Here is a 24,368-nt window from a genome sequence, read left to right as displayed (position 1 = left end):
AGCTGTCATGCACAGTACAAATATGCTTAAGTGTCAGGTTTATTGGTCACACCAAACTGTCCTGTGATGGCCTAGTCACTTGTCGGAACAATAGCATAGGTACCAGCCTCCCAGCAGTCCAATAAGGATGAGTGGGTGTAGACAATGGTTGACTGGATAAATGGAGAAGTAAGTGTCTAGAGGCCTGACAAATGTGAGTTCTGATACCCCAGATTCAAATGGTCAAGATTGGGTTTGTGAAAAATAAGACACTAGTCTAGGCAATATCATTTCAATTAAACCTAATTAAAAAAAAAAAAAAGAGCAAAACTCAGTCACTCAACACAGAGCATCTTTATTGTTTTATTGTCTTAATATCTTGGCTGATCATTATTAGCTTGGTGAATTAAAAGAGGGACAATCAAGCATCAAAACAGATTACAAGCCACAACTTAATAAGTAATACATGGTACAGTAAAGGCACCTTTGACATCAGCGAGTAGCATTGCAAACACCTATTTCCATGCTGTATTTTGTATATTGGATACATTTCTTTATACTGGTCTAAACTGAATTTACATTAAGAGCTATGAAATCGCTGACAGGTAAGATTCTAAGTAAATCAGTCCTAAAACAGCAAAACTGCTCAGTGCTCATAATAATATTTGTGGTTGGAACCTAGTAGTTTAAGAACAGCGACATTTACCTGCATTTTACTTATTTTCCCATACAATATTGGATTGATTTAATGAGTAAATGTGAATGCTTTGCACTGCAAGATTTTAAAAGGTACAGCATCTTATAAAAAGCTCAGAATCTATGAAGTATTACAAAATAAAAACTGTTTTCACCTTTTCACTCTCCAAAATATAAAAACAACGTTTTTGTATTAAAGATTTCCAAGTATAAAATATGCAGAAGTGTTAAGCATAGTAATAATGCAAAATATCAAACAGTACCAAATATTATAGAATACTATTTACAGATATACATGAATAGAACTGGCTGCACCAAATCCTAATTTGTTACAGTTTACAGACATAACTACAATCTCATGATACTTCTGTACCAAATCTCAGTTGGTACTGTAGTGGAATATCTTTGCTCCATCTTGGGTTCCACAGTTTGTTTTAAAGTGCCTTGAAGAAACAATAGGCACTAAAAGTAATTATTTAGAATTGTCTTCTAGTCTCCATGATGCCTGACTGAGCTGGCTTTATCTTTCAGTCCTTAAGTTGAGCTCCTTCCTTCTCATGTCTCTCATTTTCGTTGCACCCTCAGCCCCAGCTCCATGCATTGAGGAAGTAGTAGATGGATGCTATAAAACTGGAACCACCACTATGAAGAGAAAAACATGACATGTAAGGCATATAAGTAACATTTCTTTATTTACTGAAAACAGTGCTTTCCAAAGTATTTATACCCCTTAGACTTGATCACATTTGACACAAGCAAATGTTTTTGATTGGCCTACATTCGAAAGTCTGTTTTTAGAAAAAACAACCAGCTCGCCACCATCAACCTTCATCACCCTTTGAGTGAATCATTTGGTGTTAGGATTGAGCGTTTAATATGTCGGAGCCAAAGCTACAATATATCAAAGAATGTTCTTGTGCTAATCCAGTAAATGCACTGACTTCTTAAAATTACTATTTGAAAATTGTTGCTGACAGACTCTTTTCATTCAGACTATATGAGCTTCGCTATTCTTTTGCAAACCTTACTATTAGGTTCCTCCTAGTAGTAAATCTACTAGTGGGAACCTAATAGTTTTATGTGCAAAACATTCTCCACTTCACAGGATAAAACACAATAACATACACTTAGGTTTGGCTGTTGCATGACATAACATGCAAAGGTTTAAGGGGTTTGAATACTTGTGCAAGTGTGAGAGCGAAGCAAATTCTTCTTGCTGTTATGAAACATATTTTGAATGTCTTAGTTAAAATTTAAAAAAGGTATAAACACTTTTGAGACATAATATTAAGATTTTAAGTAAGTACTGACACTCGGATGAACGTTCACATATGAACCCAATGCGGTCTGTGCAGTAGAAATCATTCCAGTTAGCATTATGGATAAGACCCGCACAATCCTCTCCATTTACATGACCGTGAGTCCAGTTATCGGGCTGACCAGGTTTCCAGTTTCTGATAATGACAATGCAGATTTGTTAAACTTATTCATGCCAGTATTAAGAAATTCAAATGGAAATTTATGAATTTATGACTCACGTAAAAACTGGTATGGTTCCATCCACCCACTTCCAGACATTTTCTTCTTCCTTGTCAGTAAGACCCAACCAGAAATAGCCCTTTGAAATGGCAGTTCTTATGAATTGCTGGTGAAAAAATAAGAGAGAAATAAACATTTGATGATTATTTTAAATAATTAGGCTAATTATGTCAAATGTGATTTCATCTCTACCTGTTCTTCATTGTCATTGATTATGAGCATATGGGATGATATGTTTTTGCAGAACTTGTTTGCTTCATTAAAGTTGAGTCTCTGGGAGCCAGAAGAAAAGTAGTAGCAGCTGTCCCCAAACTTTCTGAACCCAGAAGGACAACCTGGAAAACATAAATATAAGTATTATCAAGTGAAATTAAAATATGTGTGGATGTAAACTCTCTGTCTGGCAAAAATCTAAACTTTCTATTCTTAGACATTTTAGTTCTCTTGTAAAAACTAAAATGACTAAGTTTTCACAGCAAAGACTTAGTCATTTTTCAATAGAGTTTAATTTTTTGCAAAAATAAACTCTATTGATCACTCTTCACATTTGACTACGATCTCATTGATACATTTCCAGGTGAAAAGTATCAAAAAGAGCATGAAATTTTGACCAAACAGAAGACTGAATTACATCTAGAAGCAATATTTTCTGAAACATTTTTCAGAGATTCAAGGATTCTGTTTGGAAGTAGGTAAATTCAGGTTTTCAACTGATGTGTGACTCACCAGGTGTTGGGGTGGAAACAGCAGCTGGGGGCTGTATCTGTGCAGAGTTTTTTGATCTCTCTGTTGGAACTGAGGCTAAAGTCGGTAGGGGAGGTTTGATAACTTGAGGGGATCTGGTTGGTTTTATATTGACAGAAGACACAGGCCCAGGCAAGCCTGGAAGGCCTGGAGGACCAGCAGGGCCAATTGGACCAACAGGCCCACGAGGCCCCTCTAAGCCTGGAGGTCCTGCTGCTCCTTTAAGTCCCTGTGGCCCTTGTGGCCCTGGCAATCCAGGATTTCCATTGGCTCCAGGGTACCCATTTGCTCCAGGGTCACCTTTCTCACCAGGGTTTCCAGGTCTGCCTCCAGAGCCTCTGGACCCTTTAGGTCCTGAAAGCCCCCGAGCACCAGTGGAACCTTTTGGACCTGTCACACCTGCTTGTCCAGTAGGACCTCGGTCTCCTTTTGGTCCCACCAGGCCTGGCATTCCTTTGTCTCCTTTATCTCCCTTCTCTCCTGTCTGGCCCATCGGCCCTTGGGGACCTTTATCACCTCTGGAGCCTTTTGGACCTGGCGGACCTAAATCAAATAAAAACCAAAACCAAAAAAAACTTGTTTGTATTGGGGTTCTATTGGATCTTAAGGAAGAAAAGTTCAATTGTATCTGTACAATTTATACGTCAATGTTTAATGACTTTTAGGGAGAATCAGCTGTGATCGGGATTAGATCAGTTAGGTTTACACAATGAGGCAATATTGCAATCCGTTAAACTTGGTTTCTTTTTTTGTCTACAAAAGTTATACATAAATGTCACAATATCAATGTCGGTTGCCTGTATCTAGCGCACAGTTATTCTAAAAGCAAAATATTTTCAACAAGCTCATTAAAAATGTTGTTTGATCTTACCCTGCAGAATGGTGAAGTTTGTAATGAGCTGTGAGTGTTTGCTGTCTACCAGCTTCATCTCCTCCATCACATTGGACAGGTTGTTCACCTCTTGGTCCAACCTGGTTGCAAGCTCATCCTGCTGTGTGCGCAGGTCTTTGCTGTTGGTTTTGGCCTCTTCCATGGTGGCATTCAAGTCTGCTAGCAGGTCCGTATGCCTCATCACTGTCTCAGCACAGGATCTCAGGCCGGTCAGGTCAGAACTGATGACACCCAAGATCTGCGCGGCAAAGCTCATGTTTCCTGTCACACGGTCCATGGTGTTCTCATGCTTGTCCAATCGTACTTCCATCTCATCAAACTTTAATGAGGTGGCATTATCACTGTCTCTCTGGCGATCCATCATCTCACGCAAGCCTTGGTCATGACTGTCTGTGATGGCTGAGGTATTCTGGATTTGGATGGCCAAGGCATTCAGCTGGGTTCTCAAGTCATCCAGTGTGTCTCCATTGGAGCTGGCCACAGCAGAATTATTTGCAGCCAAAACCTGAAGATTCTGGATCTTTTCTTTCAGCCACTGTGAGTCTGAACGCGTATAATTGGCTGTTTGCTGCAGAATCTGATAGTCATTCTTCAGTTTCTGTACCGCCTGACTAACATCTTCGACTGTTTTCTGTAGCGAGCTGAGCAAGTTGCGCTGCTGTCCTTGGGTGATATTAAGTGAATTGACATTCACTTGAGTCTCACTCTGCACTTTGACCTGCTCTTGGAGCTCAGACTGGAGTCGTGCAGTGTTTGCCTGGAGGTTGTCAATCATTCCACTGTAGGAAGCCAAGGACTGATTGATCCCACGCAGTGCGTCTGCGTTACCATCCAGGACACGTTGAAGCGAGATGTGGCCATTCTCCATATTGTCTCCTGTGACTAGAAGGTCTTCTAGCATGTCTCTGTTGCTTGTTGCTCTACTGCTAATGTCTTTCAGTTGGTTTTGTAACACTTCCAGATCTGATTTGAAGGTACTGATTTCACTGGTGGCATTGAGGGACTTCTCTCCTGCTTGATCATCTGTAAAAAAACAAAAAAACAAAAAAAAAAGCAAGCACTAGGTCAGAAACATTTAAAGATGCATTAATTAGGCTTTTCTATGGAATGGTATTACTGCCACTGAGAAAAATGTGTTTCTGAGCACTATCCAGTTACAGTAGGATAATTATGGAAACACCTTCATAGGACTTTAGATGCCACAAGATTTTAGGCCAGGATTTACATGATTGCATCACATTAGTTGTCTTCTATGCCTTCGTTCTGCACCATTGGAGTCAAACAAGTTACACCATATCCATGTTGAAAACATTTAAGATGGTGAAGCAGAAGCCTCCCATAACTCTCCAGCTCAGTCACAGAAAATCACCACATCTCGAGGATTGGACTGATTTTTCCTTCTGTGCTGTCCCATTCTTCTTTAGGATCCTTTTCGGAGTATCCAGTATAGTATTGATGATTTCCTCCACAATATGCAGCAGCATCAGTATATCTACATGTCTTAGATCAAGTATGAAGTAAACCATGACCAATTAATGTAAATTGTAGTCATCATTATGAATGCAGCATACTACCACAAACACCTAGAGGAAATTACATTTTTTTGAATATATAAATGTAATACAGCTTATTCTGATCTCTGATCAGGCAATTGGTGCACTTCTATAAATATTATGTCAGACTCAATTGTTGTATGATAAAGCTACCTGATTCCTAACACAGTCTTACCTAGTTTCTTTAAGTCTGTTTCAACAGCATTGATCTTGCCTCCATAATTCTGCATGCCCTCAGTGACATTGTCCATCCTTTGGACAACTAGAAAAAGGGCAAAGGAGAGATTGATTAGAAGAGATACATAGAGAGAATATCACTTTTTTAAATATGAAATTGTTAGAAGGTAAGCAGCAAAAAGCAGTTTAGTTTTCATTTTATAAACATGACATTTATTTACTTAAACCAGCAGAGGGAGCTGCTGTATTCTTCCTTTCACTGCAGCAAGTAACCAGGCAACTGAAACTGTTGAGTTGCCAAAGCCAGAGGCTGAGATGTTCAAAAATTCCACTTCACAAGTATAAATATGAAAAACAGCTTAAATTACACATCACCACACGCTAAGTCCAACTGTAATTTATCTTCCCCTCTCCTCTGCAACTAAAGTTCATCTCTCATTTGTGTTTTATTTTTTTGCCAGTAGGTGGGTGTCTCAGAACTCAACTGGAAAGCATCCCAAGGGTTTACTGTTATCATTCCAGGAGTGACAAAAACACAAAGCAAAAACATACACTTAGGCCAAACATAAAGTCTCAATTTGAAATAACTCTTGGCCCAACTCTGAGAAACTGAGATGTATCTTTTTTTACATCTCTTTAAAGTCTGTCCAAGTTGAACTAATTCTTCTTTTCAATGTATATTCAGCAGTGCCGGGTTACTGGTTTCAAAATGTTTAAAAAAAACCCTAAAATATTCTGTCATATTACTACCAAAGTTTAAATCTGATTCTCATTTTATTTTAATGTAAACTGTATAAAACAAAGTGAGAAAGTGTGTGTCTGGGTTTGGTCAAAGCATGAATGATTAAATTAAAGTAATTAATGCATTAAATGAACATTTTCATGAAAAGTCAGAGAAAGGGTCAAAGCCTCTGCCTGTCAGCTGGCTGAAAGAAGAATGAAAACTGCAGTTGACGGCATGCAAGTGACCTGTCTATGAAGCAACCTATCATTTGCTTATCCAATAACCAAACCAGCTAGTATTAGTTTCTGTCAGTATCAGTTCCAATATTTGTTCTATTTTAAGGTAAAAATTGGAACATTTTGGACAGCAAGCAGCGGAAGAACAAATGCTAAAAATCTTAGATAACACATAATTTTAAATATTTTAGTTACATTTCCTGTAAATGTTGTGAAAGCTGCGTATTTATTTTAAACATTATCATACATAAAAATTTTTTCCAAAGATAATTGAAAATCGTGAAAAAATGTTGAAACTATTTTTGTATGAAGATGTCTATTGATGTCCAACAGGGCTCACGAAGTTGTTAGCATTGATCAAATTGGCAAACTAATGTTCAACATTTTCATTTTTGGACAGACCTAATCAACTAACATGGAGTACTATTCACCATAATTTCTTAAACTAAATAAGATGTCTATTAACTTTCAGTGTTTGAAGGACTGATGCTGAATGAAGCTTACTTTGGCATTAAAGAGCATTTGAAGAAAGTTTGCTAACTTAATTTGCTGGAGCTGTTGCAGACACTTTGTGACACAGCAGGTAGCAAAAACACATCTCCAACAGAGTAAAGTATTCAAATGTTGACATTAGGCTCAGTACACAGAGAAGACCACAGAAAAGGAGAATACAGCTTGCAATGGTTTTCTTCAAAGTTCAGCTGTTTTTGACACTTGTGAGTGAACTTGTAGTTCATGAGACAACAAATTGGTCCCGGGTAATAAAATTTTTCTTTGGGTTGTTAAGCTATAGTAATCACTGCCTGGTCATCTGGTACACATTAGAGGCAAACCATCAAAATAGCATGGGCTCCAAGCCAACCCACCCGTAAAGCTAGAAACCTACAACAATCCTGACAAAACTTGAAAGGCAGCAGTCAGCTTTAGATCTCAATTTGTAGATGAAGGCATTTCGTACTGCCAAAGAGAGCTTTGCAGTGCATTTGAACCAGGTAATACTTTAGAACATTTTGCTCAGATGTTTTGACAGATATACAGTTCTGGATCACTGTTCTGGATATTGGACAGTTCTCACTCTCCATTCTCTTCTGACAGTGCTTTGAGGTAAGGGAATGAACCTCTGTTTTTATTTAACCCTTTCTGCACAGATGGGTCACAAGGGCTATTAGCCTCTAGAACCCGACGGACCCACTGGTGGGTCCATCGGGTTCTAGAGGTTAATGTCTTGTAAAACATTAAATAAAACATCTCAAAACACTAAAACGCTTTGCAATGAGGCCACTGTAACACACAGGGTTTTCAAGTCATGACTAATCTTTAAACAAAATCATACCAGTGAAGAAAAATGTGTCTTAAATGCCTGTTTTAATCAATAAATGTTTCTCTGAACTTTCTTATTTTGCTGATAGGACTGAAACAATCTGAAATTCTGGATTAACACAAATTGCTTTGTGAAATTCCCTAATTTGCAAAACACCAATTTTACCAGCAGAATTTATTAAAAGGTTTGCAAAGGAGTCTGAATGTGTCTTTGTAGTTTTGTCACAGTGTAATATAATGTGGAAATTCCAGTGGTACATTTATTTTTATTTTTAGAAAAGGTAAATAAAAAGTAATACTTTTTATGTGTCTTTCAGAAAGCGTACAAGATTTGTAACACGTATTATAATGTTAGTCTACCGAGTGTAACCTTTAACTTCCTTTTTAACTTACCTTTGTACCCAAGGACAGCCACTGCTATAGTGAGCAGGGCGCAGAGCACATAGAGGAGAGCGATGGCTGCTCTTAGTGCCCAATCATTTTTACACTTTGTGCACTCAGTACCCTCCTGAATTCCTGCAAAACATAACAGGAACTGTGTTACTAATCTGTCTACAGAATGCAGTAAGTCAGCTTAGTCATATTCATGAATAACAATGCGGGCCAGCTTCTACTATGTAACCAAAGATGAGAAGCAAAATAAAACTAAACAAGCCAAGAAAAAGTGAATGCACTCAGTGTTTTGTCTTCTTTTCATAACTACCGTGAGTTAAATCCAACATGTCAACACTGGGACACCATGTACTTTTTGTCAGCCAAGACTGAACTGAAAACATTTGATCGCATGAGGAGACAACACAACTCACAATGAAAGTGCAAACACTGTCCATGTGCTAACCATACCACAACACTGCATTCCTTACCGCCAGCCGATCTACAGCAAGACAACAGAGAAACGTTTTATAATTCATCTCACAGATGTTCATTGAAACATCTTAATAATCCTCTGAAACAATGATTCAATGATAAACATTAAGCAGGATGTTTACTTTAGTTCAATAGAACTGACCAAGTTACTTCCAGCAAGCAGAGCAGGAGAACAGCTGGCTGAGACAGTGATGGGGATTATGGGAATTGAAACCTATTGAAACCTAATGAACTTTAAATGAAGATATGGCAGTTTATGTGTTTCAAAAATAAAGTGTTTAAAAAATATTTTTAGAATACATTAAAGAACATTAAAGGATTCAATGTGACTTCTTGGTTTTCAATACATTTGCAAAAACTGCAAAGCTTTTCCCCGTACGCCACTAACCATAAATTCCCATAATGGAGCATAATGGGCTTGGGGCATAATGGGGCATTTATTGTTGGTCCCACATTATGACATGAGACCGATTGACTTTAATGTAAGCATTTTGAGGTTGACAATTAAGGGGTTAAAACAATATTCAAGATCTGTAGTATCATAAAATGTTGATAATGTGAAGCACTGAATACATTCCAGATGCACTGTGCCTTAAACATCAATGTATTTTATTGGGATTTTACACAAAGGGTTTTCAGTTTTACAACAAAGTATTTGTATTCAGCCCAACTAATCAATAGCTTGTAAAACCAACTTTTGGTACACAGGTCTCATGTGGTATGTCTCTACAACCTTTGACCATTCAAGGAATGAACATTTTGTCCATTGTTCTTTGCTCCAGTTCAGTTAAATTTACAATAGGATTTGGGGCATGAATTTAACTTAGCCATACAGACAAATTAATATCCTTTAATCTAAACAATGTCACTATGGCCCTGGTGGTGTGCAGGCTCACTGTTGAACTGGAATATTGACATCCACTCCGGTGTCAAGTCTTTTAAAAAGCATCACCATTCTATGTCCATCAACATCCATCATCATGGGGATGATGTGTTCAGGATGTGTTAGTTATGCTCCTCATTCTACCTGTACAGCGAGGCACTCGACCTACCCATCATTACAGGGAGCAAAAACGTAACTAAGTCATGTAGGGGACACATAACCATATGTGTAAGAAAGTGATCTAGTCAGAGGAGACCAAGACTGCTCTACATTCGAAATGCTATATTATATCCTCAGATAACTTTCTCCTTTCACACACAGCAACTTGCTCTGTCTCTTTAAGTCATGTCACCCAAGATGAAACTGCAACCAAGAGATTCTATCCCTCCCAGAGATAGGTTGGGCAGGACCGCAAGAGGAGTACTGGGGATCAGCCTCTCAGTTTTGGACCCACACATCTGTACAAACATCCCTTCTGACCACCTCAACGGACCCCTTTATGGACCGAACTTGAATACGCAGGTCTGTATAAGTTGTACTAAGAGCTACATGATGGAGATAAATGCAGAGAGCTTGATCAGAGAACCCTCCCTCTGTTCCTTACCACATGCTGATGAAAGTACAACACAACACCATGTAAACAGGTGGCTAGACGGCTGCAGGTCATGGGTCAAGAACAAGGGAGGGAATAGTATTTTTGTCTCTCTTGATTAGATTTTGAACCACAGTTGGGGAACTTTTGTGTTTGTCCTAATTTCAAATACTGTCTACCTATCAAATCAGTTATTTATGCCATATTTCATTTTCACTTATACAACTCCTACATATGCCGACTTCAAGGTATGATGCACTCTCATACAAATACTTGATCAAACTGTGTAAAATTCTGAACTGGGTGGATTTCTTTATGGCTGCAATATTATTTTTGACAACATTTCCCAAAAACATTCCACAACATAAAAAAATCAAATATCTCTTTTTTCACATTGACTCCAAGTTTAAATATATAAAAAGAATCCCTAGTGAAGTTAGTATATAGATTTTTTTAAACAAAAATCTAGAATACTGCAGATAATGTATACATCAAAATTTAACGCACATTGCGTTATCAAAGTTGGCAAAGACAGGATAAGAAAGACTGAAACTGACCATGTTCTCCACTCAGCAACACGTCAAGCAGGATGAAAGCAATGAAAATTCAGTCTGAAGAGTCTAGTTTTGACTCTTTCCAAAGGTGGAACATTTTCCATTCCTGTGCCTGTCTAACTTTTCAGCTTGCATCCAAGGGTTTTTTTGCTTAAAAAAATACAGTTCTGTGTCATATGGTGAACAGACTAAAGATGGTGAGTAAAAGTTTCCAATGAAGGTGCAATGCTTTATTACTCTGGTTTCAGGAAAAACTTAAAGGTTCCTTAGAAGAAATCTTTTTGAAGGCCAAAGACTGTATATATTTGGGGATACGGAGGTTTTTATCACTTGAAATCCTAAAAATATAACAGCTTAGAACTAATTGAAACGTGTTATGCTAGGATAAACAAAATCCTTCAATGCAAAATTTTAAAGAAACATTAAGCAAAGCCTTAAACCACATGCAAAAATAAAAACCAAGTAGTTTATGTCTTCTGTGTGTGCTGTGTTTTCAGATTTTTCCATTCCAGCCACCTGTAAGATTTAATGTGAGTCAGCAAGTTTCTTGTTTCACAGTATGACTGTTCCTTCTTACTTTCTGCACATAAACTATCACAGTACATAAACACGCTGACACATGCATCCCACAGACTACATGAAAACACATGGCCTGGTGCAGAGCACAGGAGGGCTGAGCCTGTTGAGAGTTAAGAACCTGGACAGCAGCCAGGAAGTCCCAATCAACAGGCTGGACCGGAGCCAAATAATTTCCAACAAGTGAATAAATGCCAGAAAAGCTTAGAAGAATCAAAATGCTAAACTATGACTGATGTTTCCGGCTTGAAGGAAGACATTGTCTGTATTTATATTAATAATCTCAACATTTTACTCACAATTATGAAAAGTATGTACTTGTGCTTCAGGACCTAGACTAATATACACGGACAACAGAGCTGTTTCCTGGAGCTTTATCCTGTCAAATGAGGCTGACATTTTATTTTCTAAAATTTGTAACATCTACAATTTGTACAACTGCTTCATGGGTATAAACATGAGGAAATGAAGGAAATTAGGTCTTGTGAGGTTTTGAAGTATTTGTGTTGTTTTTGATTCGCTCCTGTTCATGTATGCTGGAGACTGATGGCATGAAGTTCACAGTGTCCTGCACCATTGTGACTGGATATGGTAGCTTCCCATGATGTTACCACCTTGCTTGAATTTTCCATAATAAAGGATCCACTAGAAATCTGAAACTACCATTTCTAATGTTCCATGTATGTCAGAGTGTATGCTATTTCTGAAACTTTCTGATGTATAGACACAATCTAAGATTTTTGCAACCATAAATAGTTTCAAGGACTTAAGCAGGTTTAGAGGATCGGTTTCACCACAACTTCACGGTAAAAATAGAGGAGCAGAGCTAGACAAAGATGAAACAGTAAAACAGTAAATGGAAACTGTATGTCAGTTTCCTTTTACTTTATTTACCAGTTTCTGTGAAACTATCTGTGAAACTTTGTACTATAACAAAAAAAAACACACTAACCCACCATTTCCAAGTACCTGCCATTAGACTAGCATGCACGCACCATCTCACTCCAGGCTGGCAGTGGAAATTTCCATAGCAACACAAAGAAAGCTTGTACAGGCTGGAGTCTTTTTTGTGTGAAGAGCCTTTGTGCAGAGTGTTAATACTGTGTCATATTCAGTAAACGGGTGGCTACCACAAAATTCCTTTGACTTTACCACCTTCGACTTGGGGTTGTTGGAAAGCTAAAAATGTTAACAATTAAAATACCAGTAGTAATATAAACTGACCTCAAGTGACAAATCCCAACGTAGAAAACTTATATTTTTGTCTCACATTGGATGAAGGAAGAGACACGTATTTAAAGCAGTTAAGCTGTGTAATGTTAATCCTGCATCTAAAATCTACAATCAGAAATCCCAATAATTATTTCACACATTGTGGTTAAAGATACACGTTTACAGATAGAAAAAGTTTGGGTTTAATCCAAAAAATTTTCATAAAAAAGCTATAATTTCACAAGACAAGTTATATGCAGTGGGAATTTGAGACAAAGATATACAGGAAAAGGATAAATGTATAGTGAAAACGTGCCATTGGATGGTGACCAGAGCCAGGCTGTTAGTCATAGATTGCAAAATTCATGCATACAGGGCTCCTTTTAATGTGAAGAGCCTATCTCTACTGTGTGGTTAATGTCTCAGCGGGAATCTAGGATGTCTGCCAACTGGATAGTTGTCTGTTCAATACCGTGCTTCAACAAGCACAAGTGTCTTTGGGCAAAACACTTATAGAACAGATCTGCAAATTGGTGTGTGTGTGAATTTGGCTTGCAGTGTGAAAGTGTTTTAAAGCAAGAAGTATTCAAATTTAGACAATTTAGCATTTAAAAGCCTAACAAGATGTAATTATCTCTGTAGTCATTAAAGATGGCTGAGGGACAATTTTTGTTCTCCTTTTTTTTGCCCTACCCTGCATCCATTTTGTACCCAGAAACCAATCTTTTCTTCTGAGTTGTACTCCACCATATCACATCAGTTTTTAGATTTTTAAGAGAATATTAATTAAATAAGGAAATAAATTATCACAAAGATGGTCAAACCTGTGAAATAATGTAATTAAATTTACATTTGATACATTTAGATAGGATAAATTTATTGGTAAATAATTTTCTCAAGTTTTAAAATTACATTTCTGTTGATGCACAAATTACAAGATATGACCCATGATCATCATAATCCTGCTGGTAGATATAGTTTACTGAACATACTTACCAATTTTTACTTGAGATGATAGCAAAGGTTTTTATTGATTGTTATCAAAATAGGAAAAACACCAAACAAGGTATGTAAAAACCTTACATAATGTCAATATTAAATGTCCCGTGTGCCAGCAGTTCTGTCTCTCAACCAGAGATTGAGATTATGAAAAATGAAATACACTGGAGGCATGTGGGATGCATCTAACATGAGGTTTTATTGCCACTAGTCAATAATAGACTCCAGTGATATATTTGGTCTCAGTACAATTCCCCAAGACTTTTCAAGATGAGAACTAATGAACATCCACACTGCGCTGTGTTGGAATGTATTTACTACATAACTCCCACTGACTAACTCTTATCTAAGTGGAGCTTTTAAGTAGTGTCACTACCTTAATTGGTGACTTAGATGTGTAACACATGCAGATTGACTTCAACCTTTACCGCCTCTGTTCTTTCAAACAACAGAGACAAAAGTCCAGAAGGCATTCTAAGGTTGTGACTTTTCAAATAGGATCTCTGTGTGCAGAGATTTTCCTCCATGTTTGCACCTCCAACCCTTGCCTATGTTTAGTCTTTGTTGCAAAAAAAGTTATTGTTTTTAAAAACCCTTAGCCAATGGGAAGACTTTCAAAAATTCTGTGTGGACTGGATCATGTGTGGGCTCTATATCCAAAATTATATACAAAGATTATAAAATAATATATATTTTTTTAAAAGTAGATTTTTTTTTATGGATTGTTTTTAAAGAATGTGTCTCTTTGTCCTGAGTCTGTACATGAAGCTTAAAAATTGAGCAAGAAATATTAATGACTGAGAGAAAACATGAGAGTAAAAAAACAACAGAGTACACATTTGTTTGGATTGAATATTTAGGCTAATTAGACAATACTAACAGTCTCCTTTTCAGGAGATGTAATTGTTGACTTGTGTTATTTCTCTCTTTTGGTTGTAATTAGGTAACAGGTGGTGCCTTTCATTCATTTGTTGCAATCATGTTAAACCCACAGTGATGCTTATAAAATACACTGAGGTTTTGGTGTCCTCCTCTGGCTATTACAGCTTGCATTCTCCAGCAGGAATGTTAACTGGAAAGCATGAGGGAAGCTACCACTGCAACAAATTACTACAACATTAGGTTGTCTGAATTGCTGAGTCAGTCATAGCATGTCTGGGCTTGCTGGGGTTTTTTTTGTCTATTCGGTCTTCACTCTGGGGTTCATTTCTCTAAAATTAACCCCAGAGCTCTCAAACATCTGAGTCTGGTTAAGGCTGAGCCAAAAGAAAGGACACATGAAAACATTTGATACATTATTTCTTCATAGTAAGCATGACAAGAATGAAGGGGTTAAGTCTTAAGTTTGCCTTACTGGAGCTATTTTCAGTGTTTTTATAAGAACCACATTCACAGCTCTACTCACTTCCCTCTTACAATGATAATAGAAAGCAGTGGGGTAGGCTTACATAGGAATGTTAAGGTTATTAAAAAACATTGACACATATTGTGCCCTATGATGTGAAAGCTGAGATTGTTTAAAAAAGTGGAAAAAAAAATTTATATGAATATATGTTAAATATAATTAAATCAAATTCAAATTGATTGAACCTGTTAGTAAAAATAATATTTTAGTTTGATTCAATGATTTAATCCTAATTTGACAAGGATGGTGATTAGCATTAATATCATTTAGTCTGTCAATTAAAACTTACCAAAAAAATTGAATTGTATAATTTAGGTTCAAAATTCTAATTTCCACTGAAGCTTTGCGGAGAGAAGAACAAAAGCAGAAGCGAGTTCTATACTTTAATGTCTGAATGTCGGAATGCAATAACTCCTGGCCGCCATATGAGGCTGCAGTATTTAAAAGCACAAAGACATTCTAACTGATCAAAAAGTAGGTCTTAAAAAAGATTTAAAATCCAGTAAAACAGTGAAAATGAAGGGGATTAGATGGCAGTTTCTCATCACATCTGTGTGTGGTTACATTCAGACAGGCTATGACAAATGAGCAATGTGCTGTAATCCTCAGGGGCAGATTTTTGAGAACATATACGGGCCTCTTCAACTAAGCAGCACCACTGTTTGGAAAATTTTATGATGTTGGGTTGAATATCAAATGACTCTTTTTTTCAGTCGGTAGCTACTCCTAAATCGCATTCTCTCCTCCTTTTGGTCGTGAAGTGCAAGATGAGAAATTACAGTTTGGGTCACATCTGCTGGTTAACACCAGCTCAGTGATGCAATTTAGCTTGTCATTTTAACTCGTTGAAATAAAGTGAAATTATGGCAGACAGATTTCCTTTATTTTGCTCAGAATTCAGATATACCACAAAAGTAAAATACATTTGCTAACAACCCTGAATTATGCAATATGTGGTTTCACATTTTGACACATTGCAAGCACAAATATCAATTTATTTTACTTAGCTTAAACATGTAGACTGTCACAGAGGACAATCTATAAGTGACATTTACAAGGTACATATCACTTTCCTTCTAAAGCAGAAGGAAAGTGATATGTAGTAAAGTGTAGTTTGTTCATGTGCAGCCTCTCCAATACCAATGGAGAGGCTTAATTGTACATCAATTAAGCTCCCCCTGCTGTCTTGATATCTTACCCACAACTTTCATCAAGAACGTTCTGCCTCTAAAATCATTCTACCTGATTTAGGTAGTAAAGTCATTCTTCTTATCAGGTGTTTTTCCCTAGGCACTAAAAATAGCAGCTATCAAGCCAGTGCTAAATATAATCTGGACAAGTTACTACTGCAAAATTACAGACCAATCTCCAACCTTCCATTCATCAGCAAAATGATTGGAAAAGCTGTTTCAACAGTTAATTAGCTTCTTAATGTTAACCAACCACTTAAATGTATTTAAGTGGTTGGTTAAATACATTTAACCAACCAACTGTATCGAGTTTCTGTGCTCGATACAGAACTGACACTGCTCTCGTCAAAGTGTTCAATGACATTTACATTTATGTAGACTGTGGAAAAACCACAGTGCTGGTACTGCTGAACCTCAGCGAAGCAATTTGACACTGTTGACCATGAGATATTACTGAAAAGACTGGAGAGCTAGGTTGGACTCTCTGGTTTACCTTGACTGGTTCAAGAATAGGGAGTTCTTTGTGTCATTTGGTAACTTTTCATCTGAGTTGACAAAGATTAAATGCGGGGTGACGCAAGGATTCACCTTGGTAGCCTTCTACTTTAATATCAACATGTTCCTGCTAGCCAAGATTATTAAGTATTAAGTAACAAAATAAATTACCATAGCGATGCAGATGATACACAATTGCACACGTTTACATTAGCCATGTTCTTCCTCTTTAAAATGCAAACAATTTGCAATAAAAAACCTTCTCTTTGGAAATGACATTTTTACAAGCGTGCATGTAGGAAAACATGGAAGCCATAACTCAACTTTATTGGACTTAGAAAAGAAAACAAAACCTTCTCACTATTCCTACTCATGTTCCAACAAAGGTATGTTGGAATGAGCTTATTTCATTAGAACCTCAGAGAAGCAAAGCAAACTGACCATTCATATTCATACTTTGGGTGTCATTCAAAATCTCTTAAAATGTATTACATGTGTTCCACAGATACATACATATATGTATTTGCATATATTGCTGTGTGTGTAGCTTAGTTAAAGTTTCTACCAATAAATAGTTAGATAAGTGGGTTTGTGTAATGGCAACGTCAGGAAAATTAAAAACTGCGGCTCACTACACACAAAACTATGTGGACTTCTTTCTGTTATACAGTCTTGAAGTGAAATCCCATGAGTTCAAACAAAACAGAACCTCTTAGCCAAGACACTGAAAAAATCAAACTGCTTTCATGAGTGCAGAATGAGTGCTTTCATTTCTTTGGAATCTTTTTTTTATATAAAAAAAAACTAAACTTAAAAGCTTTGAGTCAGGAAATTTAGTTGGCAGATCATTTTCTGTTGCCTTATGTAAGCAGATCACTTTTAAAAGTCCTTTATGGATTCTTTGTCAGCAAATTAGTTATGATTTCATCAAGATACAGCAATTAATGATAGTGACAAAATGTTTGGACTTTTGACATTTACAGAGTTAAAACAGATGTTTGCTGTAGCTGACAACATTGTTTTGAATAGAGGTATAGAAATAATCAAGCCTTAACTTTTGCAAGTAGCTGAATTATAACCTTAACATCGGTTAAAGTGGAAGAAAATGTGCTGTCAAAAATATAAAAATAATATTGAGGATCATCTTTGAAAAAGAAAATCTGAGTCCTGTGGCTTTTGAGGAAGTCAGAGTGATAGGAAACCCCAGGCAGAAATGGAAAGAAAAAAGTGTGAAAAAACAGGAATGAGTGCAATTATTCACTGATGCCTGATATATAAACTTATTGAACTGTTTACTGTTTAATGAGTTATTGAAAGAACAAATTACAACAACCAACATCAAGCAACAAACCGTAACCGCTAACATTAAAGCATCACTGTGATTCATCTATGGAAAAATTGAGATTCCACATTTTACATACAAAAGATTTTAGCACTAATTAGGAATGAATAAATTACTCATTCACAGCACACAGCTACAGAGCAGACTGACTTTGTGGGTTCCACTATATTGTTTTTATTGGATGGTGGTAATGTGGAGGACAGTGGGAGGAAACTGGAGCACCCGGAGAAGCATGTAAACATGTAAACTCTATGCAGAAAGATTCTAGACAAAAAATTTAACCCAGAACCTTTTTGCTGCAAACCAGCAATTCAATGTGTAGAGACTCAGACGGAGAAAAGGGAAACCATTAGAAACGTTTAATAACAGTATGATTTAAATCTTTGGCGCTCGGGCCCCGGTTAAGGACATTGATCATCGCAAACCCTGCGATGGGCTTGGATGAGCATTCCGTTTGCTGAGAGGAACTTCATCCCCCGGGACCCGGCACTGGTGGTGGAGGCAATGAAGGATGTGGCCTGATGCCGAGCGAGTGGAGGTGAAGGGGTGGAGGTGGGTTGAGCTCTGCTGGAAAGCGCAAGACGCCATGGATGGCGGTCCTTATCAGCTGGGGCTTGGACGGTGATTGGACGTGACGAGTCTTGGACCGGTGTTGATCAATCAACGGTGATGAGCCGGAAGTTCCGGCTGGATGATGCAGGTGGGGCTAAAAGAGTCTTCCAGATTGAATTTGCGCCTAGGATTCATTTCTACCAGCTGTGCAACTTTGCATAAATTGAATTCAACTAAACTCTATTCATTCAAGAATACAAAGAAGAGTGCCTTTCAAAAACAAAAATTAAAAAGTGTGTTATGAGTTAAGACTAGGAAAAAAAATGGTTGAGAAGAAAAAATTGGTTAATAAGAAGTGTAAAAAACATCATAGCAGTACCAAAAAACTGATATAATCTTGCAATATAATGCATTTTAATATAGAAAAAACCTCAGATAATTAAATAAAAAATAAATATGAATTGATTGTTCCTCAGGCTCCAAAGATGAAAATAGTAAAAGAAAAAAAAATGCTATCCTTTCATATCAAAGCAATATTACAGTGGCTATTTAAACTTCTTTATACACAGTGCAAAGATTTATGGATTTAATTATTATAACAACACTACATCCAAGAAAAGCTAACTGAACTGTGTAAAAGGTAATTAAGAGCCATTACTTTGTGTTTCATTGTTTGAAATATTTTAGCAATTTCCTATAAAACTTTGCCAATTACAGTGAACAGTCCTAATCTGTCTCTGGCATCTGTTCAACTCGCTGACTGTGAAACAGCACGCATATACAGATCCAGTAAAGAAGAAACTTCAGTAAAGGTTGTAGTTCTGACTTAAACCCAATGTGTTACTTTGTTCATATTATTTCTTTTCTAGGAATGTAATTCCTTTGTTACCAGAATGCAGCAGTTTGCATAAAAAATGAGTGTGAATTATAATAATAAAAAAGTTATTAAATTGTAACCATGTGGGGGAGAAAAACAAAAACAAACAAATAAAAAAACATTACAGTACATATAATGAATCCCAGCGTGAATTCTCACAGATATCTATCTGTGTCCCTGGAAGAAATTTTAAATATCAGAGCCTCACTAATTTTACCCTCCCCACCACAACATGAGCATAAATAAACCAGAACATGTTTTGTTACTTCGATTCAGAAGACTTCATTATACTCTCATGTAAGTCCAAAACCACTGTGTCTGTGAGCTGAAGTTGAAGAACACCGGAGTTAAATCTTAGCATCCATCTGTGCAGATGGGATTTTTTGTGGTTGTGGCTGCTGGCTGTGCAGCCCACCATGGAAGCAATTCCAAAACTGAATCAGCAACAACCTTAGCTCAGCCTGATGTGCAGCACCCCGTCCTTTCTGCAACCCTCCTGTTTATAAGCTTTATCAGCCAGCTGAGCCAGTAAAACCACAAAGCATGGACCAAACCAGCCATCCAGCCAAGAATGGCTTTACTTTGTGGGAAAAGACTCTGAGCACAGGGAAGATGGTATCTGAGTTTCTGTTTTACTGTGGTCCATATCACAACCAGAGAAGAAATTATGCAACGCACTAGTAAAACAAGTTTTTAGAAATTAATACCACATGCAAACTCTCTACGGTACAAAATACTGAGGAACAAGTCACTAGGTCATTACCCTGCCTTCAGTCATCTGATTGTTTGTCATTCATAAATCTTTAATATAGTGCTGACTTATGGTGCTGACATCCAAATAGGAAGGCAGCAAGACACACTTGATCTCAGAGTACTACCACTTCTGAAAGAGACAGAGAAACAGGCACAAACCAGAGAATTAAGATTAAACCAAATCAGGAGGCATCTAGCGAGTGAAGAATATTTATGTAAACCTCAGAGTTCTGATAAGATCTTGATAGTTCCCAGCATTAAAGCTGGATAGTCCATTGCAAATTGTGTCCGCATATATACAATGTATTAAACAAATGTGTATTAAACAAATACACACTGCATGGTAGAAATCTACCATGCAGTGTGTATTTGTTTAATCTTGCAACCAGCAATAAAGGAGACATGAATCGTTTTCACTATCAGCTTGAACTGGATCATCCAACCTTTGGCCAGCCTTAAATGTTCCTTAGATGTTCCTTTAATTTTTCTTTTGGACTCTTTGGTTAGCGGTATATTTTCTCCAACCCTTGTTCAGCCTCCAAGGCACTGGCCACTTTTACAGTGGCATTCCCATTACTTCCATGATTGCATAAAGATTTTACTTAGATACAGACCATGTTATCAGGATTTTCACTCATCAGCAATTTTTTTAAATACTTGGTATGTGATTAGACCCCCGGCTCCTTCAGAGTTAACCCAACTGTTTATAATATAGATTCAACAAGGTGTAGTGAACATTTTAGTCCATATCGTCATAACAGTTTCATGCAGTTCCACTACATCCAAAAGATATCATATTAGACTCAAGTCTGATGACATTGTAATGAAGTGAACCAATGGTCAGAAACTAGCTTGAGATGATGAAGGTGAATTGTAATTTGGTTACTACCAGTCAGCTAAGAAAAGAAGCTCTAATTTTTACTGGCAGCAGCTCCTTGAAGTGCTGTTAAAACAGGAGAAACTCTGGTTAAATGAATAGAAGGCATAATTATGGGAAATTTTTATGTTTCAGAAACTGAATTCATCTACTGAGCATAAGCTTGACCTTGATCTTCAAAACTGATTGCAACAGATAGAGGTGAAGTTAAACTGGAACGCTCTGGAGGACTGTACATTATGTAGTCGACCCCACAAAAATTACATTTTCCATCACTGTTCTTGTGTGAGAATGTGTGTACGTTATCAGAAAAAACATGCCTTCATTTATCTTTTTAAACATTTGAGAACCTTGCAAATGGAAAAACTCCTCGCTATTAAACAATCCAGTATGTTGGTAGAGGGCCAACAAAAGCACAACCACAGGAACAAAAGCGCTACAGTCAGCTCTGGGAGCTGGATGGTGAGCAGCGCTATAAGTCATGCCTAAACAAAAAAATTCTTTTGAACTTTCTTTGTGTTATAAATAGAGGATGCAATGGGGTTTGAGCTGGCCTCTTTGGAACCAGCAGACCTCCATTAGGTTATACAGTATTGCAGAGATAGATGTACAATTTCTTCGCCGAAAATTAACTGAGGCACTTCTAATATTGAGCCTGTTGTTTCTGTGACGGAGCCAGACCTGGCTTTGGACAGAAATCTTGACAAACATCTATTATGTGAGAGAAGACACCCTATCAGATGACAGCGGGTTAAAGGTGTTCTGTTGAAATGGGCCCAGATCTCCCATGGGGGCCAACAGGAGAGTGGTGAAATAGAAAATTTGATGAGGTCGATTAAACTGGTTCCAGTCAAAACTACAGCAGCAACTTATAAAAACCACTCATTCACAGAAGCTCCTCTGCAAATGCATTTTTTTTTAAATCGTTTAATAGTTTTAGAAAAACTAACTCTAGTTTATTGCATGAAGGAGAATCCAAAAGAGAATTAAAAATTCAACCATTTGAACAAATCTTTGTTTCACTTTTATCAAAAGTAAATCATAAATCAGTGTCTCCCATGGCTTTAGCAAATCCTGTCTAGCACAACGTGCTAAAGAAGAGTTTGTCAAGTTATTACTAACGTCTGCATGTCAGACGCACAAAATAAATAATAGAATCAGGACTTAATCCGGACATAATTGCTCTAAGGGTTCTGGATAGTTGACCTGAGCCCCATCTAAGTCTGTCCTCAATTTGAGCAGAAATGCTTGTTGCATACTTTGGATTTTCTCACAGCAGGATGCAGATATTCTGCCCCTGTCTGGCATACATTATGCCTCTCTTCTATTGGTTGATTAAGCACTAACCAATGATTTTGTGACCAATAACAGCCTGAAACAATTTGAGCAAATCATCCAAGCAAATATTATACCTGTGATGTTTTAACTGTGTACATGAAATATAACAGAACAGACACACACATGAAAAGAAAGCATTGCTTCTGCTTTCTTCTTGTGCAGTTCACCGTTTTCTCAATCTCTAATGCTTGTGCTTTTTTCCTCCTTCGACTCCCCCCACTCTGACTGCTTTTTATTAAAAACACAAGAGTAATCTTTCATTAGGATACCAGCGCTCACACTGGATGCATGCATGCCCTGGAGTGGGGTTGTAAGTAGAAGGCAGGCATTTTGAAGACATTCTTTTCTCATAATAAAGTCCCCGTAAATTAAAGCCACTCGCTGTTTTGCTCCCAAAAATAAGTCAGGCAAGGAATGTGAAACCTCTGCTCAAAATAAGTGTTGACAAATGTTTCCCTGCTGAAAAACAAAACAAAACAAAAAAAAATTAAAAAAAATGAAAAAATCTAAAATCAAAAACAACCCTGACAACATAAAAAAGTAAGTTGAAAAACGTTTTGAAGATAAAAAAGTTTCCATCCCTCTTGCCTCTTCTCTTGCTCACACACCTGGATCCGGACTCCTGTAAACTCCACCTCTCCTGCTTTTGGCGTTTTCACGTTTGCATTGAATAAACTTCCAGTACGGACACAGGAAGCAAATCAGCAGCGTCTCAGGTTTGGATTCACAGTGGAAAAATAAACCCTCTGTGGAGACCAGATGCCAGAATGAGTTATGTACTTCATTCCTCTCCTTGCTAAAAACATATGAATGGCAAAGCAGCCAGAGTTTTCTGTCAGTGCACAAGTATGTGCAGCAGACGAGGAGTTTACATGTTTGGAAAAGGCATTTGCTTGCCCCATAGATGAAAAGATTTAGTTCAGAGCAATAAACTGTGCGCAGGAGCCATGAGGTTTTTTAATCAAAGGGCAAAGCAAAAGCTCTGTTACTAAACTTTTTTAACATTTTGTCACATTTTTGTTACCACAACAAACATCAGTGCATTTTACTGGGATCATATAATTAACCAACATTAGCGTAAGTGGAAAAGGGTGGTGTGCATTTGTGCTCAAGCTTTTCTACACTTTTTACTCTCATCTGCATCATAGTTTTTAGATCAAGATCTCAAGATTAGAAAATTTCCTGGAGCACTGTTCATAATCTGTAAAAGAAAAGGGACCACAAGCCTAACAAGACGTCCACCTAAACTGACAAGATGGGCAAGGAGAGCATAAATCAGAGAAGCAGCTAAAAGCACAACTGTAAAAATAAGGGAGATGCAAGAATCTGCAGTTCAGGGAAAGAAATCTGTTGACAGTTTAACTATTTGTCCCACACCATACTAATCTGGCCTCCAGCTAATAATGGTATGAGGAAAGCCGCTGCTCGAAGAAATGTAAACGTAAGGTCTACAAGTCATGTAGAAGACGGCAGCCATGTGAAAAAATGGCTCCAAAATGCAACAGTTTTAGCCTGCACACAAAGTACTATGAGTGAAAAACTAACATTGTTCTTCACCATGATCACACCATTCCCAGAGTGAAACATAGTGGTGCAGCATCAATATGTTGGGATGATTTCCTTCAGCCTTGTCAGAACCGATGGGAGAATAGATGAATATAAAAATGTACAATCTTGAAACATAACCTATTACTTCAGACTGGAAATGAGTTCCACCTTCAAGCAGAACAGCAACTGCTATGACAGAATGATTCAGCTTGATGGGTAATCATGTGTTAGAATAACTCAGTCAAAGTTCAAACCTAAATCTTATCAAGAATCTGTGGCAAGACTTGAAAACCCACGTTCACTGAGACTCTCCATTAACTCTCACTGAGCTTGAGCTATTTTGCATAGGACTGGCAAAAAAATTTCAGTCTCTAGATGTGAAAAGTTGATAGAGACAGACTTGCAGCTGTAATTACAGGAAAAGGTGGTTCTACAAAGTATTTAAAAT

At 37.4% G+C, this 24,368-nt stretch overlaps 1 protein-coding gene across 2 annotated transcripts in view; it reads right to left on the bottom strand.

The window, feature by feature from the left end:
* Nucleotides 1-309: 309 nt before the first annotated feature.
* Nucleotides 310-24,368, bottom strand: part of colec12 (collectin sub-family member 12) — a 29,254-nt gene continuing 5,195 nt past the window's right edge. Inside the window, exons 3-10 of one of the 2 annotated variants that reach the window (XM_044134231.1) lie at nucleotides 8,254-8,376; nucleotides 5,579-5,665; nucleotides 3,830-4,873; nucleotides 2,941-3,501; nucleotides 2,407-2,549; nucleotides 2,214-2,320; nucleotides 1,987-2,129; nucleotides 310-1,317 (exon numbers count right to left, since the gene is read on the bottom strand). In XM_044134231.1, coding sequence (XP_043990166.1) covers nucleotides 1,298-1,317; nucleotides 1,987-2,129; nucleotides 2,214-2,320; nucleotides 2,407-2,549; nucleotides 2,941-3,501; nucleotides 3,830-4,873; nucleotides 5,579-5,665; nucleotides 8,254-8,376 — 2,228 coding nt within the window. In that variant the 3' untranslated portion in view covers nucleotides 310-1,297. The remainder of the gene's footprint in view (nucleotides 1,318-1,986; nucleotides 2,130-2,213; nucleotides 2,321-2,406; nucleotides 2,550-2,940; nucleotides 3,502-3,829; nucleotides 4,874-5,578; nucleotides 5,666-8,253; nucleotides 8,377-24,368) is intronic. The other variant, XM_044134232.1, reaches the window with a different exon arrangement.

The sequence above is a fragment of the Gambusia affinis genome, linkage group LG12 (genome assembly GCF_019740435.1).
Source record: "Gambusia affinis linkage group LG12, SWU_Gaff_1.0, whole genome shotgun sequence".
Classification (NCBI taxonomy): Eukaryota; Metazoa; Chordata; class Actinopteri; order Cyprinodontiformes; family Poeciliidae; genus Gambusia; species Gambusia affinis.
This window is presented reverse-complemented; position numbering and strand designations above follow the sequence as displayed.